This window comes from Pseudogymnoascus verrucosus, assembly GCF_001662655.1.
Source record: "Pseudogymnoascus verrucosus strain UAMH 10579 unplaced genomic scaffold scaffold_5, whole genome shotgun sequence".
Taxonomy (NCBI): domain Eukaryota; kingdom Fungi; phylum Ascomycota; class Leotiomycetes; order Thelebolales; family Thelebolaceae; genus Pseudogymnoascus; species Pseudogymnoascus verrucosus.
The window spans coordinates 477,618-498,290 of NW_017263656.1; the positions used below are offsets into that span (position 1 = coordinate 477,618).

At 50.1% G+C, this 20,673-nt stretch overlaps 5 protein-coding genes across 5 annotated transcripts; 2 read left to right on the forward strand and 3 right to left on the reverse strand.

Moving 5' to 3' along the window:
- The first annotated feature begins 588 nt into the window (after positions 1 to 588).
- VE01_01854 (uncharacterized protein) lies at positions 589 to 2,119 on the forward strand. Its single transcript, XM_018271369.2, has 2 exons — positions 589 to 763; positions 824 to 2,119. The coding sequence occupies exons 1-2, from the start codon at positions 685 to 687 to the stop codon at positions 1,954 to 1,956; spliced, it is 1,212 nt and encodes a 403-aa protein (XP_018133654.1). The 5' UTR covers positions 589 to 684; the 3' UTR covers positions 1,957 to 2,119.
- Positions 2,120 to 2,159: 40 nt separating this feature from the next.
- Positions 2,160 to 3,297, reverse strand: VE01_01855 (uncharacterized protein). The gene has a single exon (XM_018271370.2). It carries the CDS (start codon positions 3,142 to 3,144, stop codon positions 2,182 to 2,184), a length of 963 nt encoding a protein of 320 aa, XP_018133653.1. The 5' UTR covers positions 3,145 to 3,297; the 3' UTR covers positions 2,160 to 2,181.
- Positions 3,298 to 6,878: 3,581 nt separating this feature from the next.
- VE01_01856 (uncharacterized protein) lies at positions 6,879 to 9,416 on the forward strand. Its single transcript, XM_018271371.2, has 6 exons — positions 6,879 to 7,260; positions 7,349 to 7,507; positions 7,566 to 7,655; positions 7,703 to 7,762; positions 7,816 to 8,090; positions 8,138 to 9,416. Exons 1-6 carry the CDS (start codon positions 7,027 to 7,029, stop codon positions 9,288 to 9,290), a joined length of 1,971 nt encoding a protein of 656 aa, XP_018133656.1. The 5' UTR covers positions 6,879 to 7,026; the 3' UTR covers positions 9,291 to 9,416.
- Positions 9,417 to 10,383: 967 nt separating this feature from the next.
- Positions 10,384 to 13,207, reverse strand: VE01_01857 (uncharacterized protein). Its single transcript, XM_018271372.2, has 6 exons — positions 12,380 to 13,207; positions 11,960 to 12,329; positions 11,791 to 11,912; positions 11,558 to 11,738; positions 11,394 to 11,512; positions 10,384 to 11,346 (listed from the first exon to the last, which is right to left on the reverse strand). The coding sequence occupies exons 1-6, from the start codon at positions 12,615 to 12,617 to the stop codon at positions 10,439 to 10,441; spliced, it is 1,938 nt and encodes a 645-aa protein (XP_018133655.1). The 5' UTR covers positions 12,618 to 13,207; the 3' UTR covers positions 10,384 to 10,438.
- A 2,279-nt stretch (positions 13,208 to 15,486) lies between these two features.
- Positions 15,487 to 20,530, reverse strand: VE01_01858 (uncharacterized protein). Its single transcript, XM_018271373.2, has one exon. The coding sequence runs from the start codon at positions 20,153 to 20,155 to the stop codon at positions 16,460 to 16,462; it is 3,696 nt and encodes a 1,231-aa protein (XP_018133799.1). The 5' UTR covers positions 20,156 to 20,530; the 3' UTR covers positions 15,487 to 16,459.
- Between the last annotated feature and the right edge of the window lie 143 nt (positions 20,531 to 20,673).

Below are 20,673 nucleotides of genomic sequence, written 5' to 3' on the forward strand. Positions count from 1 at the left end.
TCGTCTCAACCAAGCGGAATATATAATGGCCATGGTCCACCTACAACGTAATATCGAAGAAATCATACTTGCAACACAATCCAGTCATTTTATAAATCGGTTCACCTTACCATAGAAACCGAAGCATTCTCTTGCATCCCCCTCCCTCTCTCCGTCAGTCAAGCCACACAACCATATATCCACCAACACACGAACAACACTCACATACGATCATAGACTCAAGAGAATTGGGCATCCCGTCCGCTCTGCCATACACAAGCTTGCTTATCCTCTGGCTAATAGTCTCAATAGTGCCAGTAGGCATAGCGTGGAATCGCGGCCCCTTGCCGCCTGAAGGGTGAGGCGAGGGGTGAGCAGGGTGAGCAGGGTGAGCCGGGTGAGCCGGGTGAGGCCCTTAAGTTCTGCTAATAAACTAAGAACATTATAAGCATTACCTTGCTTAACGCTAACTATATAATCCCTATATGCTCTCGTGAGCACCGTCTCGCTTAACACAACACTACTGCATCATCCTGCATGCTCTCGTAAGCATCGTCTCGCTTAACAACACTACTACGCCACCCTGCATACTCTCATGAGCAGCGCCCTACCGTTAACGTCACCTTGAGGAAAGATGTGGTGAGCACACATCTCTACATCATTCGCGTGTGCTAGTTCTCTTCCCTTCTGTCCACCCATCACAGCATGTCTACAGAAACGCAGTCCAAGAAGCAGAGCTCCGAGCGACGACGTATGCAGAATAAGCGGGCCCAGAAAAACTACCGTAAGCCAAAGGATGCAGGGAATGGCCTATCACTGCAAGACTAATCTTACGTCTGGTCAGGAGAGCGTCAAAAAAGGAATTTACAGGTCCTCCAAGACATAGCTGGGTCTGCCTTCCCAATTAATCAGGCAAACGAGGATGGCCGATATATCCAGCCTAGAATGGGCATTTTCACCAATGCTTCGCTAGAGGCAGAGGGTGTTCATGCGGCCTCCTTGACAGACTCCTGTTCGCGAGCCTTTTCAGAGGCGGGGAGCAGGGATGGCTCATTTAGCAGAACAGGGCAGTCACGCGGTAGCTTACTCGATGCAGATGAGCAGCCTCAGTCAATTCTTGTTAGAAGACCGCCTTTAATCCCCCCTGAAAGTTCTCAAGGGTATTGCACAATTAGTCAATTACTTCAACAAGAGGGTCTAGTTCTCGATGAGAAGATGAGGCTTCAAATATCAGAGAAGAAGATAGACCTACGGAGCATTTTGGAAGCTGGGCTAAAGGCGCTTTCACACGAGACTTTACTAGACGCAGATTGCTCCTCCTCACATGGCACAAGAGAAGGGTGCGCTACTAATAGTACACAACTCCGTACAGACAAAATATTACTGTTACAAAACGCCAACCACGGATACGAGACATCCCTACCTGATATCCGCAGAAATAACCTCCGAATCAAGCAAGTCCTATTTGTTGCCGCTTGCGTAACAAATGCATCGTCTCTAGGAATCCCTCTCGAAGGTTTAAGCTGCGACAGTGCTGAGTCGCATTTCTTCCGCGACTCCATCTCAGAATCAGCCGCTAAGACGGCGTGCCTGAGCGAGTTCCTAGATTTGAAGACGCACCTACGACCGTGTGCTCCGCAACTGATGTACAGACACCATCCATACATTGACGTGCTTCCCTTTCCGACCTTCCGAGAGCGTCTCATCAAACTCGCTTGTGCTGAGGAGCCGATGATTGATGAGGACGAGTTGTGTAAAGATCTCGAAAACGACGGTCTAGTTTGCTGGGGATCAAGTCTGGGTGGTGGGAGTACAGCGATGGGATCGGGCGCGCCGTGGGATATACGGAGCTGGGAAGCGCAGAATTGGTTTATGAAGAAGTGGTGGATCTTGATTGGTGGTGCGGAAGGGGAAATCTATAAACAGACGCAGTGGTGGTGTGAGATGAGGGGCGAGCGGTCCTGTTATCCCTGGTAGTAATGAAGGTGAAGGGTAGCTTTATGGATTTTAATTAGATACTCACGACCATTTATTCTTTGACCCCTATTTACCCCGCTTTTGGCCGCTGTTTGGCTGATCGCGCGCAACATCAACAAGGTATTCCCGTATCCGCCGCGACTGTGCTCCATGTCGCCCTGGGACAGCATTAAAACAGAGCATAATTAGACTCTTAGCAACCCCTTGAAATTTTGCTACCTGAATCTAGAGCTCAAATTTCTCGCTAATCATTTCTTCACTCATAACCCAACACCTTTTGGCATTGTCCCCATCAATCGCATACGGCTGAACTATCTCCGGATCCTCACTGGGTTGGCAATCATCCAAATAAACCATGTTCTGCTCCGCCAAACTCGGATCGAGAGCCGCTCTTAAAGTTGTCGAGCACCCCTGCTGCAAGGTTTTACTTGTTGGCATCTTTTTTCCCGATTCTTCCCATTGCGCCAGCGCCTCAGCCATCGCCTCAGGCGTAAAATATTTCTGCAGCCCACTCACAATACTACCTGGATGCAGTGCAAAACTTCTCACCCCTTTTCCGGCCAATTTCTCATTAAGCCCAACTGAAAAGAGGACGTTTGCTGTCTTGGCTTGACCGTAGGCGACCGTGGCGACGTAGTCTTTCCCTCCTGTGAAATTTGGGTCATCATATCGGATATCAGACGCGAAATGGCCCACACTAGCGACATTGATGACACGTGCATTTGGCGCAGCCAGGAGGATTTTCGGCATGAGGAGATTGGTGAGGAGGAAGTGTGAAAGGTAATTTGTCGCGAGTTGGAGCTCGAAGCCATCGGTGCTAAGGCCGTAGGGGCAGGCCATTATGGCTGCGTTGTTGATAACTACGTCGAGTTTTGGGATCGAATCATCGTTAAGGATAGATGAAGCGGCCGCACGAACGCTAGCGAGGGAGTCGAGTGAGATGGGGATGAATTTTGTGGTGATAGATGGGTCGATAGCATGGATGGCATCGATTGTAGGCTGGATCTTTGGAAGGGAACGGCCAAGGAGGAGGATAGCTGCGGGTGATCCATGGGCGAGAGAGATGGCTGTCTCAGCGCCAATGCCACCTTGACTTGGGCCGGTGATTAGGAAAATTCTTCCTTTCACTTGATCCTTGAAGTCCGAGACAATGGTTGTGCCTTCCGTACTGATTCCATAGTGAGACATTTCTAAGGTACGTTGGTGTGCTTGAAGGTAGAAGTTGGAAAGAGACGTTGTAGCTAGCAGAATGATACTTGGTAGTTGGAAGGACTTAGAGGACGGAAACCGAATCGATGAATGTAAATCAAGTGTTTTTCAAGAAGTGTTGGGACTTTTATATTTCATATTTTCATTTCCACGTGTTAAGGCGAGCTTATGTCCGGCCGTTAGTCGTCGATCGCGCTAAGCGTATTAACGTCATGTCATCGCCGGTCGTCGATCGTTCATAAGAAGTCTAGAATGCAACCAAATAAACATTGCGCTGGTTATATTCATATACTAGGCCCTCATCAGCCGTAATTATCGCGTAATAGGTTCTAATCTATTAATGTCCTGTAGCTATCGTAAGCATACCTTTCCTTGAGGTGACGTTTAAGGGTGAGCGTTCCTGCATGCTCACGAGAGCATGCAGGATGAGCATTCCCCTTAAAGTCCGTTAAGTCCGTACAAACTCAACAACACGGCAGGCAATGTTTGCAGCCAGTCTTTGAAAAACAAAATAACCCCCCCTTGTGTTAAATCATTTTATCTAACAAAGCCCATTCTGCAAAGAAACATCATCATCTTTTTGAAATACAGAGTCGCGGCATGGAGACATTTCAAAACGGCGTCTCGTGGCTGAGGAGACACAGGTAAAGGAGGGAGGTTGTGAGTAGAGCAAGGGTTTGGAGTTTTGGTGGTAGGGGTACTACTGTCGTTATTCTTTGCTGTCGTTACGTTCATGCTGTCGTTCTACATTACTGTCGCTATACCAGTCAACCAATTTACGGAAAAGGGTTGCGGAGAGGGAGTGTGATGAAGTTTACTTGTTGCGTTAGGAATACAGCTACCTTGAGTTAAACAGCAGGAACGGAGCCTTACAAGTTGTCTTTCGACTTCTCGATAATGACGGAAGGAGAGTATGAATAGGGGATGTGAGGTAGATTTATAGGTGTGTGCCTGTGCCTTAAAGTTGAGAACATACCGGAGCCGTTTCAAAATCGAGCTGAGACTCAAGCTCTCTGTTTGTAGATAGTCACAGCACTTGCTATTTGAAATGTCGCCGCTGCTGTAAATGCAGAGTAATCTTGTAGATGGTATATGAACGGCTATAATCATAATTCAGTTCACAGAGGACGGAGGACAGCAAGACTATCCTGATTCTGGGGAAGAAGCAAGGCGCCCTATTGCGGAATAGAAGTGCGCTGAAGGCTACGAAAGATGCCTGTCTGTGGTATCCTCGAGATGAGTGCAGGTGTCCTTGTGGGGTGGGCCGGGGCTGTAATGGGCATATGGATGCGTAGGCTCTGAGAGTGTTTTTAGCGGGGTGGGTTGGGTGTGTCTGAGAGGTTTGGAGGGTTTGGAGGAAAATTCAAGGGGAGAACGAAAGAGTGCGTTCATAAGCCCATCCCAAGAGCACAGTCTACAGAGCACAGAGTTTCCAGAGCCTGCCTTTCACAAAACTGTACTGGGTAAGTGCGTCTTCAGCCATTTTATAGACGACGCAATAGGCAGCGATCCCTCGTTCAAGGACCTGTTCCAATCCCTGTAGCAACAATATTTCACTCGTCTGCTCTGGGCGAAGTACACTCTGAATCCAAAGAAAGCATTTTTCTCCACAGACGCTTCTCTTCATGGGCGCTGCACGTGTCCACAAAAGAAGAGAGAACGGCAGCAATGGAGGAACAACAGTAAAACTGAGTTTACGGCGACAAGAAGTTAACGACAGCAACTGTCACCGGCGAAATATTGACCCCGCGGCAATTATATGGCTTTGATAACTTCAACGGATAACGCTTCATTTCCTCACGCATTGGCCGGCGCAGCTTCTCTGGGTGGCCTGCGAGCATTGTCAGTGTAGCGCCATTATTCACCCAGCTATTGGTACGCTGGTGGCATTTTATATGTTTGAGCCACCTTCAAGTGTATCAATGAACAGCATCAGCTCGTCCACAGGATCGCACATGACAGGACCAATTAGTTAGTTTTTTTAGGGTTAGCATCATCCAACTTCCTCTCAGCCTATCTGCTTGTCAACGCTCGCCTTGCAAGTACACCTTTAGTCCCCCGCCGCTAACGTCTAAGTCGACTACCTCTACCCTGCAGTCCATTTTGTCAATAGGAGGCAGAAATTCTCAGTCTCAACGAAGTACAGCGAGCGACGTATTTTGCGCCACGGAAACACCTAGAGCAATCAAGTCGTAGATCGTCCCTACCTTAATATATTTGGCATACTGAATGATTCTCGAGGCATAAAAATAAACAATATCTCCGGGAACTTCTCTGACGCCGATGCAAGCGGAGCCGTAGAATTCCACAGGGCTTACCCACGTCTCACAGACGTCCTATTATTGCCCGAACTGCACATCCATACCACCTAGCTTCGTTACAACAACACAATACACCTGCAATGGATGACGATCGCACATCCCTCGATCCCATCAGCGGGCTCCTGAGAGCTGGCGAAACCTTCAGCAGCTAAGGACGGCTCGCCTACCCCGCAACACCACCAATGGAGCAGATGTATCTGCGGGCCCTGCAAGAATACGAAAAGCTTCTCGGATTAGAATAGGGGATTGCGGCAGAGAAAATTGTTGAAGTAGGCACGGAGATTTAGGGCTGGTCGAGAGTTCGAAACCTGCATAATGCACTTCTGCCGATCTCTCTTGTCGCTGCCGTCTTGGCATCGTCTTGTGGAACAAAAATATCGCTTAAGCCTGTCTGCCACGCGTCCCCCGTTTCCCCATGGTTCTCCTCACCGACGCTAGCTCTTCTGTCGTCCCGCAATATGTGACCCCGCCGGCTCTTTCTGTTGGCGCGCAATATGTGACCCCACCCCCTACCCCTGGATGTCGTGGTAAAACTTTATCCTCATCACGGACCTCGTAATGAGCTTGATGCGGTGCTGATGCCGATCTTAGTCCTGATTTGGATCTAGATCCTCATTAACTTTCTGACCATTCTCGCATACACGTCATATTTGTATTTTTCCTTATTTTAAAAGAGTGTTAGCTACTCGAATCTAGAGTATTAAAGGGCTAGGGCTCTAACAGTAATTAGGGCAGCTGCGCTAAACCTCTAAGGATTGAACTCGACCATCACCGTTAACGTAAAATCCCGCAATCGCCATCATGCCATGCTCGAGTTTGTAGTCTAGCACTCAGAAGGCCCGAAAGATATAGATGCAAGACTAGTGTAAGGGGATGGTCTCGTGGGATCACTAGCTTACTAAACCGGCTTTACATGATTAGGGCTAATCTACTCGGAGATTTGGCTTCTACGGGAGCTACACTAGATACATAGGAGAAGGAAGATTGTAGTCCCAACCCAATCTTCAGTCGCTGTAAAACGTACTGTATTGAAGCTATAGCTAGAGAACCTACTTTGACATGTGACTCTTGCGACTCAAGAACCCACCATAGCTTAGCACGGTAATACAACTAGATATCATGCATCCTACTTGTGTTAACCATCTTGTGAGGTTATGTCTATCTACAGCAGATGCCTAGGCGTATATTCGGATTGTAAGGGAATTTATTTTCAGGTATCTGCTTTTTAGGGTATCCTAGAGCAACGCACGTGCGGCCGGCCGTTAGTCGTCGGCGGTTTCCTGTTGTGCTGGCCGCCGAAATAGAGCCGGCGCGGGGTGAGTAAATTGGGTTTGCAAGCTAGCGATGAGTTGTGATGATGGTGAAAGGATGAGATGAGATGGGGTGGGATCACGAGAAGCTGAGATGCGGATATTGAAGTACAAGGATAGGTTGCCCACCATCACTCTTTCGCTCCTTATATAGAAGTCCATCGATGCTCGTCTCTCCTGTTCGAGCTTTGCATACGCTATATTAGCAACGTACTCTAGATACAGTCCAAATGCGCTTCTCCAAGCTTCTCTCACTGGCCGCGGCGTGCGTGACCACGGTGTCGGCGTTGACGCCTGCGCAGTGGCGTGGCCAGTCTATCTATCAGGTGCTGACGGACCGCTTTGCAAGGACCGATGGGTCAACGAGCGCGAGTTGCAATACAGCGGATCAGAATTATTGTGGTGGGACCTGGAAGGGGATTACCAATCATTTGGACTACATTCAAGGGATGGGGTTTACAGCCGTAAGTTCTTGACGAAGCATCCTATGTCCCAAACCAAATAGTGGTAGTGGTATCATGTGCGTTGTTAACTGTGGACGCGAGGGGATAGGTCTGGATTAGTCCTGTTGTCAAGCAGGTTGATGGATTGACGGGTGATGGCGCTGCGTATCATGGGTACTGGGCCAAAGACATATACTCTTTGAATTCGAATTTTGGGACTGCAGCGGATTTGGTCGCGTTGTCTGCTGCGCTGCATGCCAGAGGCATGGTGAGTTAAACCCTGTCGCTGTAGGTTGAGATTTACTCATGAGGCTGACAAAACATAGTACCTCATGGTTGACGTTGTTACTAACCACATGGCTTATGTTGGATGCGGGGCTTGCGTGGATTACAGTACCTTAAATCCCTTTAACTCGGTATGTTACGCCGCATTTGTGGCAAACATGGAACTGATATTTCGTAGGAATCCTACTATCATCCGTTTTGTTTGATCGATTATACTGACGCAACAAGCATTAAAAATGTAAGTGGTACTCAATTATTGCAGGCTCGAGATGGCTGCTAATCCAGATCTAGTGCTGGATGGGCTCCAATACCGTTTCCTTGCCAGATCTTAGGACTGAAGACTCGGACGTTCAAAGCGAATTCAACTCTTGGATCGCGGAGCTCGTCTCAAACTACACTATTGATGGCCTGCGCATTGACAGTGTCCAACAAGTCAACACTGGCTTCTGGCCTAGCTTTCAAGCCGCTGCTGGCGGCATCCATGCTCTCGGCGAAGTCTATAATGGCGATCCCGCCTACGTCTGCCCCTACCAGACCTCCATAACTGGCGTATTGAACTTCCCCGCGTAAGCCCCCCCCGACCCCTTTCTGACACCGCACTCACACCACACAGCTATTACTGGATAACGCAAGCCTTCCAAACAACCAGCGGCAGCATTAGCAACCTCGTGAACGGAATCAACACCATGAAGTCCACGTGCAGTGACACGACGCTTCTGGGGTCCTTCCTCGAAAACCACGACGTCGCGCGCTTCCCGTCGCTCACTTCTGACCTCTCACTCCAGAAAAATGCCATTGCATTCACCATGCTTATGGACGGCATCCCCATCATCTACGCCGGTCAAGAGCAGGCCTATAGCGGCGGCAACGTGCCCTACGACCGCGAAGCAACCTGGCTATCGGGGTATAACACCGGGTCCACCCTCTACACCTTCATCGCGTCGGTGAACCAAATCCGCAATCGCGCCGTATATATAGATTCCACCTACGTCACGTACAAGGCAGTGCCCAGCTACTCAGACACAACGACCATCGTACTGCGCAAGGGCCAGGCGGGTGCACAGATTGTGGCAGTCTTTTCGAATAAGGGCGCCAGTGGCAGCAGCTATACGCAAAGCCTATCGTCATCGGTCACTGGCTTCTCGGCCGGCCAGACACTTATCGAGATCCTGAGCTGCACGGCGTACACCGTTGACTCGAGCGGAAATCTCGCGGTTGCGATGGCGAGCGGGCTGCCGCGCATTTTCTATCCGACGGCTAAGCTGACTGGGAGTGGGATTTGCCCTGGACTCAGCGGCGCCTCTAGCACCTCTAGCACCTTTATCACCTCTAGCACCTCCAGCACCTCCAGCACTTCTAGTAAATCTAGCACCTCTAGCACTTCCAGCACTTCCAGTAAATCCAGCACCTCTAGCACCTCTAGCACCTCCAGCACTTCCAGCGCCTCTAGCTCCTGCAGCTCGGTCGCCGTGACGTTCAACGAGCTGGTGACGACGGTGTACGGGACGAATGTCAAGATCTCTGGCTCAATCGCTGCTCTTGGTAGCTGGAGCACGGCGAGCGCGGTGGCACTCTCCGCGTCAGGGTATACGAGCTCAAATCCGCTGTGGGCGGTTACGATTTCGTTCACGCCGGGAACGTCGTTTGAATATAAATTTATTGAAGTAAATAGTGCGGGAACGGTGACGTGGGAGTCAGGGAGCAATAGAGCGTATACAGTGCCGACGACTGGATGTACGGCGACGGTTAGTACGAGTTGGCAGTAGCTAGGGAGGAAGAGGAAGGGTTGAGGCGGGGGAGAGGAGGGAAGACAGGGGCAGGAAGCTCAGGGGCTAACGTGGAAGAGTGAAGAGAAGAGAGGGAAGAAATGCACAGAAAACTCAAAAGTTGAGGAGAAAAGTAGTTGAAAATTGAAAGAGGGAGAGACAAGGGGAGGATAGTAGAGCAGAATGGCCGAATCGATTAGCAGTGTTGCTGTCTTAGGCTCTGATGATCTTTCTCTGTACTACCATACCTAGAAAAACTCAGTGTTTCCCACTGCTCGTGCGTTTTCCAAAACTGCTGCATATTGCAAATTATGCAGCCTTCGTAGCTTATGCGGGCGCGTTGTGGATCTCCCTCAAATCTAGGTTTTTTCTCCTTCTCATTTCCGTTAAAATTTCTCCCCTAAGTGTAGCTTGCTCTAGAGATGCTAGCAGTAGGTGTCGCACCGTTTAGCCACCTTAGCTACATTTGCACTCACTATCCGTGATGTCTAGCCCCTGTCTTTAAAACAGATATTGTCGAGGTTCGACCTTCGCAGTCGTCTGTGTCTGTATAATGATCGAGTTGAGGGGCTGGCGTAGTACTGTGTGTAGTTGCAGCTTTTTTTGCGTCGGACTAGGCACAAGCTTGTAGGTCATCCACCCCCTGGTCTCTCTATCCCATGCCTCGGACCATTCGTTTTGGATCTACTACTTTAGTTTCCCATTTGCTGCCGAGTGTGATCCGAGTTATTACCACTATCCTTCATCTCCTCCTTCCCCCTATTAATTGTGTCTATCCTGTTGGTTTTTTAGCTAATGAGTTTGCTAGGTCATTTTTATACTTTTGCGTACTACATTTAACTACCAATGGGCCGTAACAGTACAATTGTAAGATCCATGAAAATCGTCGAGATATTCCACGAAGCACTATAGTATTGATGAGTCGAAAAGAACTAACGTTAGAACCCTTAAATCAAATATCAAAACCTCGAAGCGGCACACCTCGAAATACTACATTATGACCGGACCATTCACAGAGGGGTCCGCAATGGGGGCAAAACATGGATCCATTTATGAAGAGAACTAATCCTAAACTTAACCAACTTTTTGTAGACTCTCACAGCTTGTAATAATCATATTACCAGCGCGCCATGCCACGTTTGAAGCCTCTATTGCCACGTGTTACTAACCGTAACGGCCGTTGCGCAGGTCGCTGGCACGGTGTACGTGTGGTTCGGGTCCGCCTCCCACGTCACCGTTCCATCAGAAGCGACATTAATATACTTATACTGAATAACCTCTCCAGCTGGGAACGAGATCGTGCCAGCCCACAGGTGGTTGCTCGACGTATATCCCGAAGCTGAAAGTGAGGTCCCAGAGCCCGTGTTCCAGCTGCCAAGAATGCTGTCTGAGCCAACGATCTTAATGGTTTGGCCGTAGGTCGTAGTAACGATTTCGTCAAATGTCACGGCGACACTAGTCGCTAGAGTGCAAGAAGAGGCTGTGCTAGTTGCGCTTGAGGTTCCAGTTGTGGTGGTAGCGGTTCCGGTGCTACCGCTAGCAGTCGTGGTTACGACGCCAGTGACTGGTGTCTGGTTCGCGGGGAACGTACTGACGCTCGCGGTGGAGTAGGTGCCAGATACGGTAGATGTAGAGCAGGTAGAAGGTACGGAATTACCACCTGACTCGCCCCAGCTAGCTGGTACGACGCCTGCACGACGTGCTGCGACAGTGAGAAGAGCGGCGTACGACCAGGTCAGGTCAGCGGCCGAGAGTGGTGCTCCGGTCGAGCGCGAGTATTGCTCTGAAAGGTTGCCGGCCGAGGGCGTGTATGTTGCGGCGTTGGTTACAAAGCCGTCAGCATAAGTCTTCACGGCGTTGTAAAGAGTTGTGTAGGTTGAAGTAGACGATGCGTATGTTCCGACTGCTGCAGAAGAGTAGAGGTCCTTCCAGAAAGCCAGGGAGACAGAAGTGATTGTAATGCTTCCAATATTATTCCATTGGATAAGAGCGTCATAAAGCAGTTCGGCTGCCGCGAGAGTGTTGAGATACCACGGGTTTCCACCATAGTAAGAATCTGGATTTTCGGTTAGTATTGCCAGCGTTTAGGACAGCCCAACTCACCCTCTGCATATCGTCCCACAGCTACAGCAACACCTGCTGCAATGCCACTATTGATTGTGTAGATTGATCTAAAGGAATCGACAACGGACTTATGGTTGGCAAGAGCTCGATCAGAGCAACTACGAAGGTTAGCGGCTAAAAGTATCAATGAGATTGCTGCTTACGGTTGGAAGGTAGATGCATCACAAGCAGCTGATGGGTCGAAGGTATGAATAGAGCCGAGAATACTGTTGGCATCCTTGCCGGTACGGCCACTGTTGGTGTTGGAGACGACGTAACCACCTGAGTTCCAGAAGTTCTGGAGAAGGCAGAGAACTTGAGGAGCCTGTGTCAAACAGTTGGAACCTAGTCGCATAGTTAATACTAATGTAATGCGAAGGCTTGTAGATAGACTTACAAGTCTTCCCGAGTTGTGTTGCTAGAGCGGCTCCCTCGACGAGAGCACGGTGCTGAGCAGCAACAGTAAAGAAACTGTATCCACCACCAACTTCTTCCCAAAGATCATATCCTGTCTGCGACCTATGTATTGTTAACAATGAATCGTAATCTCAGTAAGCATCACTTACCAGTACTGTGTGACATAGCTCAGATCGTTCTGGATGACTGGCCAGACCAGGCTGCTCGCGGTGGAGGTGTACCCATTAGCAATCAACCATCTTGAGTAAGCAATCAGCGCCGTCGCGCGAAGAGCGGGACCGTCGCGTTGAGGCCGGCCCCAGCTGCCAGTGAAAGCAGTTCCATCAGCGTTGAATTTAGGCTCTCCAAGGCCAGATCCGTCCGAAAAGCTTCCAGACGGGTTCGAAACTGTCTGCAGCTTGGCTTGGGCAATGATGTAATTTTCAATCTCGACCTGCAGAGTAGCAGAGTACGAGTTGATGAACGTGTCCACGATGCACTTAAAAGTCAAAGCAGAGTCGCGAGTCCACGTGTAGAAGTCTGCCGTAAGTGTGAGTAGCGGAAACGAACCAGGGATGAAGGGAACGCACAATCAGGGGAGGTCTTGGAAGGACTAGCCATAACCAGACCAGATCCAGCACCCGACGCACATGCGCCAGCGGAGCCAATATTGCATAGGAGATTAGCCAAAGCAATTGGGCTTTCACTGGCGAGAAACGTATCTACTGAACGCTTGCTGATGTCGGAGACATGTGTGACGCTGCCGGGCAAAGCCAGTATTGGCTGCACAGCAAAAGCGCCAGCGAGAAGAAGTGAGAAGGAATGCATGATATTGCGAGTGGTGAAAGCTATGCGATTAGAGAAGCTGCTGAATCTGGCTGCTAGACAGGAAGGTGAGTGTAGGAAACGATCCCCTTCTTATAGCCTTCCTCTGTGCCTGTGTGAGCAATGAGGCTTGAAGCCTAGGTGGCTGATCGATCAGAGAGTATCGCCGAGGATATCGCCTTTAGTGTGTATGGCCCGTCACTGGAAATTGTGTCAAGCTATGCATCGCGCGTGATCTCAATTATGGAATATTGCCGTCGTCGATTTCATCGAAGCTTTAGCTACGCTATGAGTAACTTCGAGAATGCCACAAGGCACGTTGGCCCCTGCTCGGCACATAACGCACATTGGTGCTGTTCTGTTGTCGCTTCCTGTGCGTCACTCGAGTGCACGACAATGGCCGCAAGAAACAATTAGACCATCGGACGACTGGTGGCTGAAAAAAGATCCAAGTAGTGCTCGGCTCGATGTTCCATGTCTTTTAAGGAAGGTTTTGACCGAAGAGGGTTTGTCAAGGCTGTTAATTCGCATTGATGTTTACAGGTTTTGACTAGGTTTCCCCACTACTGCTCTCCGCATTTCCCCAACCCCCGATTCCCACATGCTCGTCCGCCACGCGGCAGACCTGGAATCCACATCCCCGCCTTTCATATAGCTTAGAATTTCGGCCCGACTAATAAGCCGATATTCACATTGAGATATATTTCGGTGACTAGCACCAAACCCCCTGTCCACTGTAAAGATATGTTCGACATCACGATATTCACTATAAGTCGATTAAAAACACTCAAAGCACGGGGCGTCTGCATCACATACTGCATATGATGCTACTGTTGTGTGATATTTGCTAGTATGAGGTTTGGTCCGTCCTGCTATATTAAGTGAACAGAACTAATGCGTATGCCTGGTAAGCTCAAGCGTCGTTCTTGCGCGACTTATGCAAGTACTGGGCTAACCGGTGGCCATGGCGTGATATAGGACCGAGACATATGCCTCTATTGTCAAGCCTTTGGTGGAGGTAGGACGGCACCGGTGCCTTCTCACTAGAAAAGGCCGCGTATGCTGTTGTGAAAAGAGAAATGGGCTGGATTAGCAACAGTTGAGGCGCCGGTAGCGGCCGAAATTTAAAACGAGGCCACATTCAATCCCTGATAATATGGCATATGCCGCATTATCTGCATATTTTTGATTATTAGCCTGTCAGAAGTGAGATGATATGTGGAAAGGTTTTCTAGCAGGCAATGGAACGTTTGGCTTATTTGCTGCCTTTTAAGTGCTTTAACTGTTTTAGGAAATTTTAGAAGACCTCCACAATCGATTTTAAAGTTGACGCGTGCACTCATGGCGAAATAACGTGCCGAATGCGGGGCTAAAGGCTTATGTGAACCTTTGTAGGCTTAAAGGCCCGAATCCTAGTGTTTCGGCAGCAGCCCCATGGCACTCGCTGCGTTGTCCCTAAGCAACTATATGCACATATCCCCATGCTGTACAGGGTTACAAGCGTTGGCTACAGAAACAAGCATTGGGTTAGTCGGTAAATGATCACGGAGTGGGCTGAACTGATCTGGTAGTTGTGCTCCGACGCTAGTCCGGGACGTGGGTTTCGGCCACATAGTTTATCCGAATAATGATTCCGGTAGTCAAACAGGGAAACTCATATAGGATTAGCGAAGTCTGGAGACCACGATGGGTCTCTAGACGGAGCAGGTCGGAGGAAGGACAGCCCAGAGAGTCGAGTGACTCCCGAGACCCTAGCTCTCCTGACTAAGGGCGGGCTCTACATTGGTTAGTTCCCAGGCTCTAGTCTCTAGAACCAATGGGACTGTAGTAACCCCACGATAACAACGATATGTTAGGTATTTGTTATCCATGATATTAAGGATATCCTTTGCACGGCTCTACTATGTAAGTAGATAGTTGTTTGCTAGATAGGAGCTTTGTGCTCAACTTAATACAGCATCTATTATATCCTAGTAACGTGTTACTTAAAGCCGTTATGTCTAATCCCCTACCTCCTCTTTTAAGTTAAACCTTTACGTAAGAAACCTTTGTACGTTCTATCATTTTAGGACGTAGCGTTATACCACCTAGGGTGGATTAAAGGGTGGAGGGAGGGGTAAGGTGGGTTTAGTGATATGTAGCTTACATAAATGAGTCGCCTACGTGTGCCAGACTCCATTGAAGATATTGCGCTTTTTCCGATCAATACCGCAGCCCTAAAGTTTGGTCAGAGTATATATAAGTTGATCAAAACACTCGAATACCACCTTGAGATACAGTGGCACCGGATAGAGACATCCCTCAAGCGGTGTCTTGTGGCTGCGGAGACACAGGTTAAGGAAGGAGGCCGTGAGTAGAGCAAGGGTTTGGTGGTAGGGGTCTTACTGTCGTTATTCTTTCCTGTCGTTATTCTTTCCTGTCGTTATTCTTTCCTGCCGTTATTCTTTCCTGTCGTTATTCTTTCCTGCCGTTACGCTCTTGCTGTCGCTGTGCTCTGCTGTCGTTATATCTGTTGACTGATATACGGAAAGGGGTTGTGGGGACGGAGCAAAACAAAAACAAAATTGACCCCCGCTTCAGTAACAGTGGTGACAGACACGGCATAAGCAGAGGTGTCCTGCCAGTGTTGGCGTAATGAGGGTGCAAAGATGGAAAGATGAGGTGGATTTGTAGATGCGTATGTTTGCGTGAAGTTGATAATACGCCATAGATAGCCGTTCAAAACTGAGCCAACTCTCAAGCCCTCCGTTCGAAAATTAGATAATACAAATCTCGATACAGCACCAAACTTGTTCTCTGAAATTCCACCACTGCCGTGAATACAGAATTGACTTGTGAGAGGTCTATGAAGAGCTAAGGTTACGAGCCGACTCACGAAAGACGAAAGGGAAGACTATCATGGTTCTGGAAAAGGGCCCAGGTTTCCTATGGCTGACTCAAAGTTATCTAGTGGTTATAATGGGTGCTTGTCTGTGGGGGCTGCCATGGCGTATAGACACAAAGGCTCTCGGGGCGTTTTCAGGGAAGATATAGGTTTGAGGGGTTTAAAGGAGAGTCCAAAAGAAAATGGATGACAGGCGGCCTTACCACCACAATCGTCAAAAGTATCTTCAAAAAATGGCATCAAATGTGGGAGTGTCTTGTATAAAGGCCTAACCTGACAGGAAGAAAGGAAAGATAAGCCAGCCAAAAAATAAATCTTCTCCACCACATCCACCTTTGTGGCAACGAGAAATTTCTACAAGGGACTAAAAAAGCTAGCTCCAAGGCGATAACAAAGATTGATGCGCATGTCCACAATATCTAATAGTGGTGGGAAGAGGGGATGACGGGAATGGAGTAACAACAGCGAGATCAAGTTAACGGTGACAAGAAGTTGATGATGGCAACTGTCACCGTCACCACCGGAACTTTGACTGGGCAGCAATTGTGTAGCTTTGATACCTTCCAGGGATGGCGCTTCATTTCCCTCCCACTGGCGGACGAAGCCACTCTAGGTGTCCTGCGAGTATTTTGTCAACGCAGCGTCATTATTTACCAATTGTTGGTACGCCGGTGACATTTTATATGTTTGAGATGCCCGCTTGTGGGTAGCCTCAACTCGTCCGCAAGGTCCCACGGGGAAGAACCTGACAAGTAACACAGAAATAGCACCTGATCTGACAGGTGGACTCTGTGGGGAACTGAAACTGAGAACGGTTCCTATAATAATAATTCATATCATTGCAGCACTCTGTGCCGAGTAAATCTATGCATAATCCCGAAAAGCTATAAATATATATCGCAACCACATCAATTACACCAGATTAATACATAATATTCTCACATCCAATCCCTTACCCCTCTCACAAAACCGGGCCCCTAACAACAGGCCTCTCCTCATCCCCCACCAGCCCCTTATCAACCCTAAACCCAATGCCCGGAACCCTCAACCTCAACGCCAAACTACTCAAAACCACACTCACCGAGCTCGCCGCCATCGCCAAACTCGCCCACACCGGGTCCAAGCGCACATGCGTCCCCCCCGGCGTGAGCGCATAGAACGCCCCCGCCGCAACCGGCAACGCAATCATGTTATACACCAGCGCCCAGGCAAAGTTGAATTTGATGCGGCGGAACACGACGCGGCTGAGATGTAGCAGCGTGGCGAGGGCTTTCAGTTCCGACGAGACGAGCACGAATTCCGCAGCCGAGATAGCGATATCGCTTCCAGCGCCCATGGCAATACCGACGTCCGCGGCGGCGAGGGCAGGCGCGTCGTTAATTCCGTCACCGACCATTCCGACGAGGGCACGGCGGGAGGAGCGGCCTGAGGTTGGCATGCTGCGCTGGAGATCGCGGATTCGGTCAGCTTTTTCGGCGGGGAGGACGCCAGCGATGATGTTTTGGGGGAGGATGCCGAGTTTGAGACCGATGGCGTGAGCGGTGATGGGGTTATCCCCGGTGAGGAGCCAGGTGGATGTTCCGGCCTCGTGGAGGGCGCGGATGATACCCGGTGCGGAAGGGCGAATTGCGTCTGAGACGGCGAACATAGCGGAGAGGTGGCGGAAGTGGTCAGAGGTTGCGGGTGGGACGGGCGGCGAGGATGGTGGGTGGGGTCGCGAGATTCCGACGAGGACGACGCTGTCACCTTCGCGCTTCCAGGTTGAGAGGACGGTGGATGCGGAGGTGGGGACGGGGATGGAGTATTCGCTCATGAGAGCTTCGTTGCCGATTAGAATCTCGGTGAAGACTTCGTCGAGGAAGGCGAGAGCGCGCATGCCGCGGCCGGGGAGCTCGTGAACCTCGAGAAGGCGGGGCTTTTGGTGTACGTCTTCGATTTCGGCTGCTGGCTGGGCGGCGCAGAAGGAGGAAAGAGCTTTGGCGAGTGTGTGCGTGCTGTTGTCTTCGGCGCTCGCTATTAGGGAGAGGAGAGTGCGCTCGGCGAGGACGGGGTGGGCGGTATCTGAGGGGCCGATCGGGAGGTACTCAGTTACGACTGGGTCACCGCCCATGGTAAGCGTGCCGGTTTTGTCGAAGACGATGGTATCAAGGCGGCTAGCTTTCTCAAACGCCGCGCCACCGCCCTTGACTAGAATACCGTGCTGTGCAGCGAGGCCGCCGCCAACAAAAAGTGCTGTTGGTGCAGCGAGGGCAAGCCCGCAGGGACAGGCCACGACAAAGACGGCAATTGCAAACTGTAGCGACCAAGTCACCCAACCACCTTGGGAGTGGTGGACGTTGAGATAGTCTTCGGGAAGGGCGCCACTTAGGCCGAGGGAGAGCCAGACGATCCAGGTTACTATGGCGAGCGCTGTGATGGCTGGGACGAAGTAAGAAGTCAGGGAATCAGCTAAACGCTCAATCGGGGCTCGTTTCGTTTGACCTTCGCGCACAGCTTGGACAATTTGGTCAAGCATCGCCGAACCGGAGGCACTGCTGATTGTCACCGTGACCGGAGATCCTCTGTTGATGGTGCCCGCGAAGACCAACGAGCCGATGTGTTTTTTGACCAATTTGCTTTCACCTGTAAGACTGGCCTCGTCGAAGTTTGTCTCGCCGACTGTGATCTCGCCGTCAGCAGGTGGTGAGGCACCATGCATCACGCGTACAGTGTCGCCTAGTTCGAGGAGGTCAACGGGCACTTGGGACAATTGACCAGTGGGCCAGTTAACCAGGACTGCAGTCGTTGGACGAAGCTTTCCTAGAAGCGTGACGGCGTCCCCAGTGCGGGACTTGCTGTAGGCTTCGATATATCTCCCGATTAGTAGGAACATGGTGAGGAAGACGACCGAGTCGAAGTAGAAGCTTGTCTCATCAACTTCCATCGAGGGGTTAGCACCCGCAGAAATCAGTTGCGCGACTGAGGACCAATATGCTATGGAGGTTCCAAGAGACATAAGCATGTTCATGCTGCCGAATCGGTAGAAGCGCTGTAGGATAGGAGTCTTGTTGCCACGGCGCCACAGGAAGTGGATCTCTTTGATGGCACGTCTGTGAAAAACGTCGGCGGCGAGGAAGTATACGGGCGTAGCGAGGAGGAAGAGGATCCATTGCGTGCGGCTAACCTGTGCTTTCCAGGGTGTCATAAGCCAGTGTTTGCTCTGATTTGAGGAAGGAACAAGGCTCATGAACACAATGCCGATTATGAAGGTTGGAATTGCTATGATAATTGTGAGGGCGACACGGATGAGTAGGCGACGTTGCTGTTGAGCGTGAAGTGCATGGGAGCGCTCTTCGAGGGTTGGCGGATGGTATATCGATACCTCGAACTTGGGGTCCAGTCCTGATATCGTGGCAATGATATCTCTAATGGTGAAATTAGGCAGTTGAGGCACATAGCTGAGCCTTAGAATCGGGTCTTTGATACTCAGTGGTTTCTCAATGCGAATCGCGTCTCCGAAGACTTCGAGCGACCGGAGCACTTTCTCGGGACAGTGGTTGCAGAACATTTGGGAGACGTTGATTTCAACCGTTCTTCGTTGTGTGGCCTGTGTTGATTGCCCCAAATCTATAGCTTTATCAAGCGTTGCTTCGTAGCCAAGATCCTCAATTGCCTTCATGATCTCGTCGAGGTGAGCCCTTCCCTTAAAATCAACACTGGCGCTATTCGCGATCAGGTTAACGGTGACCTCCTTAGCCCAGTCCTTTTTCTGCAAAGCATTCGTGATTGCAGCAGCACAGGATCCGCAGGTCATTCCGCCAACCGCTATGCTCGCCCGCCACATGTCTTTCTCCTTCCCGGCATTCGTATCGGCGACAGAGTTTAGGAGCGCTTCGTATCCGAGGTCCTCAATGGTAGATATCAAATCATCGACGTGATCTTTGCCAACAACATCTGCGGTCGCGCTGTTGGAGATGAGGTTGACATTGATGTTCTTCACCCAGCTCTTCTTTTCGAGCTCCGTCGTGATAGCATTCGAGCAGGACGCACAAGTCATCCCCCCAATAGCAACGCTCGCACGCCAGATATCCTCTTCTCCTCCTCCATCGACAACCACAAACGGCTCCTGCGACGACGGCGACGAAAGCGGGGGCTGCGAATCCATGGCGTTGACATGAGTATCCGGTTGTAGCAGAGGCTGGTGCGACGGTGTGTTTGTTAATTTTCCGTTCGGCTTCGTGGTCTGATATCCTTCTGTCCTACATAATTCGCAGTCCTGAATGTGTCTTGTCCTGAGCCTCTCCGAGTCCTCACTTCTGCCTGAATGTCTCGGCCCGCCGAACCATTCACTACGTTCGAGAATTGAATCAAGAGTCCCGTGGACATCTCCAAATGCCGATCCATCTGAAGTAGACACGTCTCGTGCGATGCCATTTTCCGTCACACTGCATATGCCGAACCCTGCTTCGGTGAGTGCATGCTGTATGGTGCATATCTCCAGGTCTGTGGGATGCGTGACGGTCACCCACGACGTGACGATCGACGGTGATACGTTAAGAGGCCGGGGGGACAGCGCATAAAGCGCATTTTCAATATTAGCCACGCAGGAAGGGCAGTGGAGGTTTGAGAGGAGAAACGAAGTCTCCATCGTCTGCGATGGTGGGGTCGAAGGGTCCATTTCGCCGAGAAGGGTATTATGAAGCCTATGATAAGTGACTCTCGACACACAACCGGGAAAATAGATAAGTATGAAATTAAGTCATAAGAAGAGAGCTTCTTATGGTGATATATACGTAAGTAACTACCTTTTGCGATGTTTGTGCCTTCACATTTCTTTGTGGCACTACTATGTCATTCGCGGTGGCCAAAACCCGCACAAACCGCGCACCGCACAAAAGACGCAGCTATCGTGCTTAATAATCAACCCCGATAATGTAAGCAAGGGACTTGGTGTTCTTGGCCAATGAGTCAACAGCTGCACTTGGGTGTCTAAGAGCATTTCTTGACATGATAGGCCCTTTGAAAGCTATCAGCTAGCATCGACTAGAAGATGATCGAACCGCAATATTGCCGCGTTGGACATGATATCATGTTCTTATACTCTCCCACGCCAACGATGGACGGGCGGGCCTAACCGAGAGTAGCAAGGGTGTTGAGCAAGTAAAGGGGAGCGAATGGGATGGAAGAATCGCCTCC

Bases quoted from the DNA above. Each gene is read 5' to 3' on its own strand.
- VE01_01854 (XM_018271369.2), top strand. From the start codon at position 685: ATGTCTACAGAAACGCAGTCCAAGAAGCAGAGCTCCGAGCGACGACGT. The intron at 764-823 runs GTAAGCCAAAGG...ACGTCTGGTCAG, and splicing joins GCGGGCCCAGAAAAACTACC to GAGAGCGTCAAAAAAGGAAT.
- VE01_01855 (XM_018271370.2), bottom strand. From the start codon at position 3,144: ATGTCTCACTATGGAATCAGTACGGAAGGCACAACCATTGTCTCGGAC.
- VE01_01856 (XM_018271371.2), top strand. From the start codon at position 7,027: ATGCGCTTCTCCAAGCTTCTCTCACTGGCCGCGGCGTGCGTGACCACG. The intron at 7,261-7,348 runs GTAAGTTCTTGA...GCGAGGGGATAG, and splicing joins AAGGGATGGGGTTTACAGCC to GTCTGGATTAGTCCTGTTGT. The intron at 7,656-7,702 runs GTATGTTACGCC...GATATTTCGTAG, and splicing joins CCTTAAATCCCTTTAACTCG to GAATCCTACTATCATCCGTT.
- VE01_01857 (XM_018271372.2), bottom strand. From the start codon at position 12,617: ATGCATTCCTTCTCACTTCTTCTCGCTGGCGCTTTTGCTGTGCAGCCA. The intron at 12,330-12,379 runs GTGCGTTCCCTT...CACTTACGGCAG, and splicing joins TTCCAAGACCTCCCCTGATT to ACTTCTACACGTGGACTCGC. The intron at 11,739-11,790 runs GTAAGTCTATCT...CTATGCGACTAG, and splicing joins AACACAACTCGGGAAGACTT to GTTCCAACTGTTTGACACAG.
- VE01_01858 (XM_018271373.2), bottom strand. From the start codon at position 20,155: ATGGACCCTTCGACCCCACCATCGCAGACGATGGAGACTTCGTTTCTC.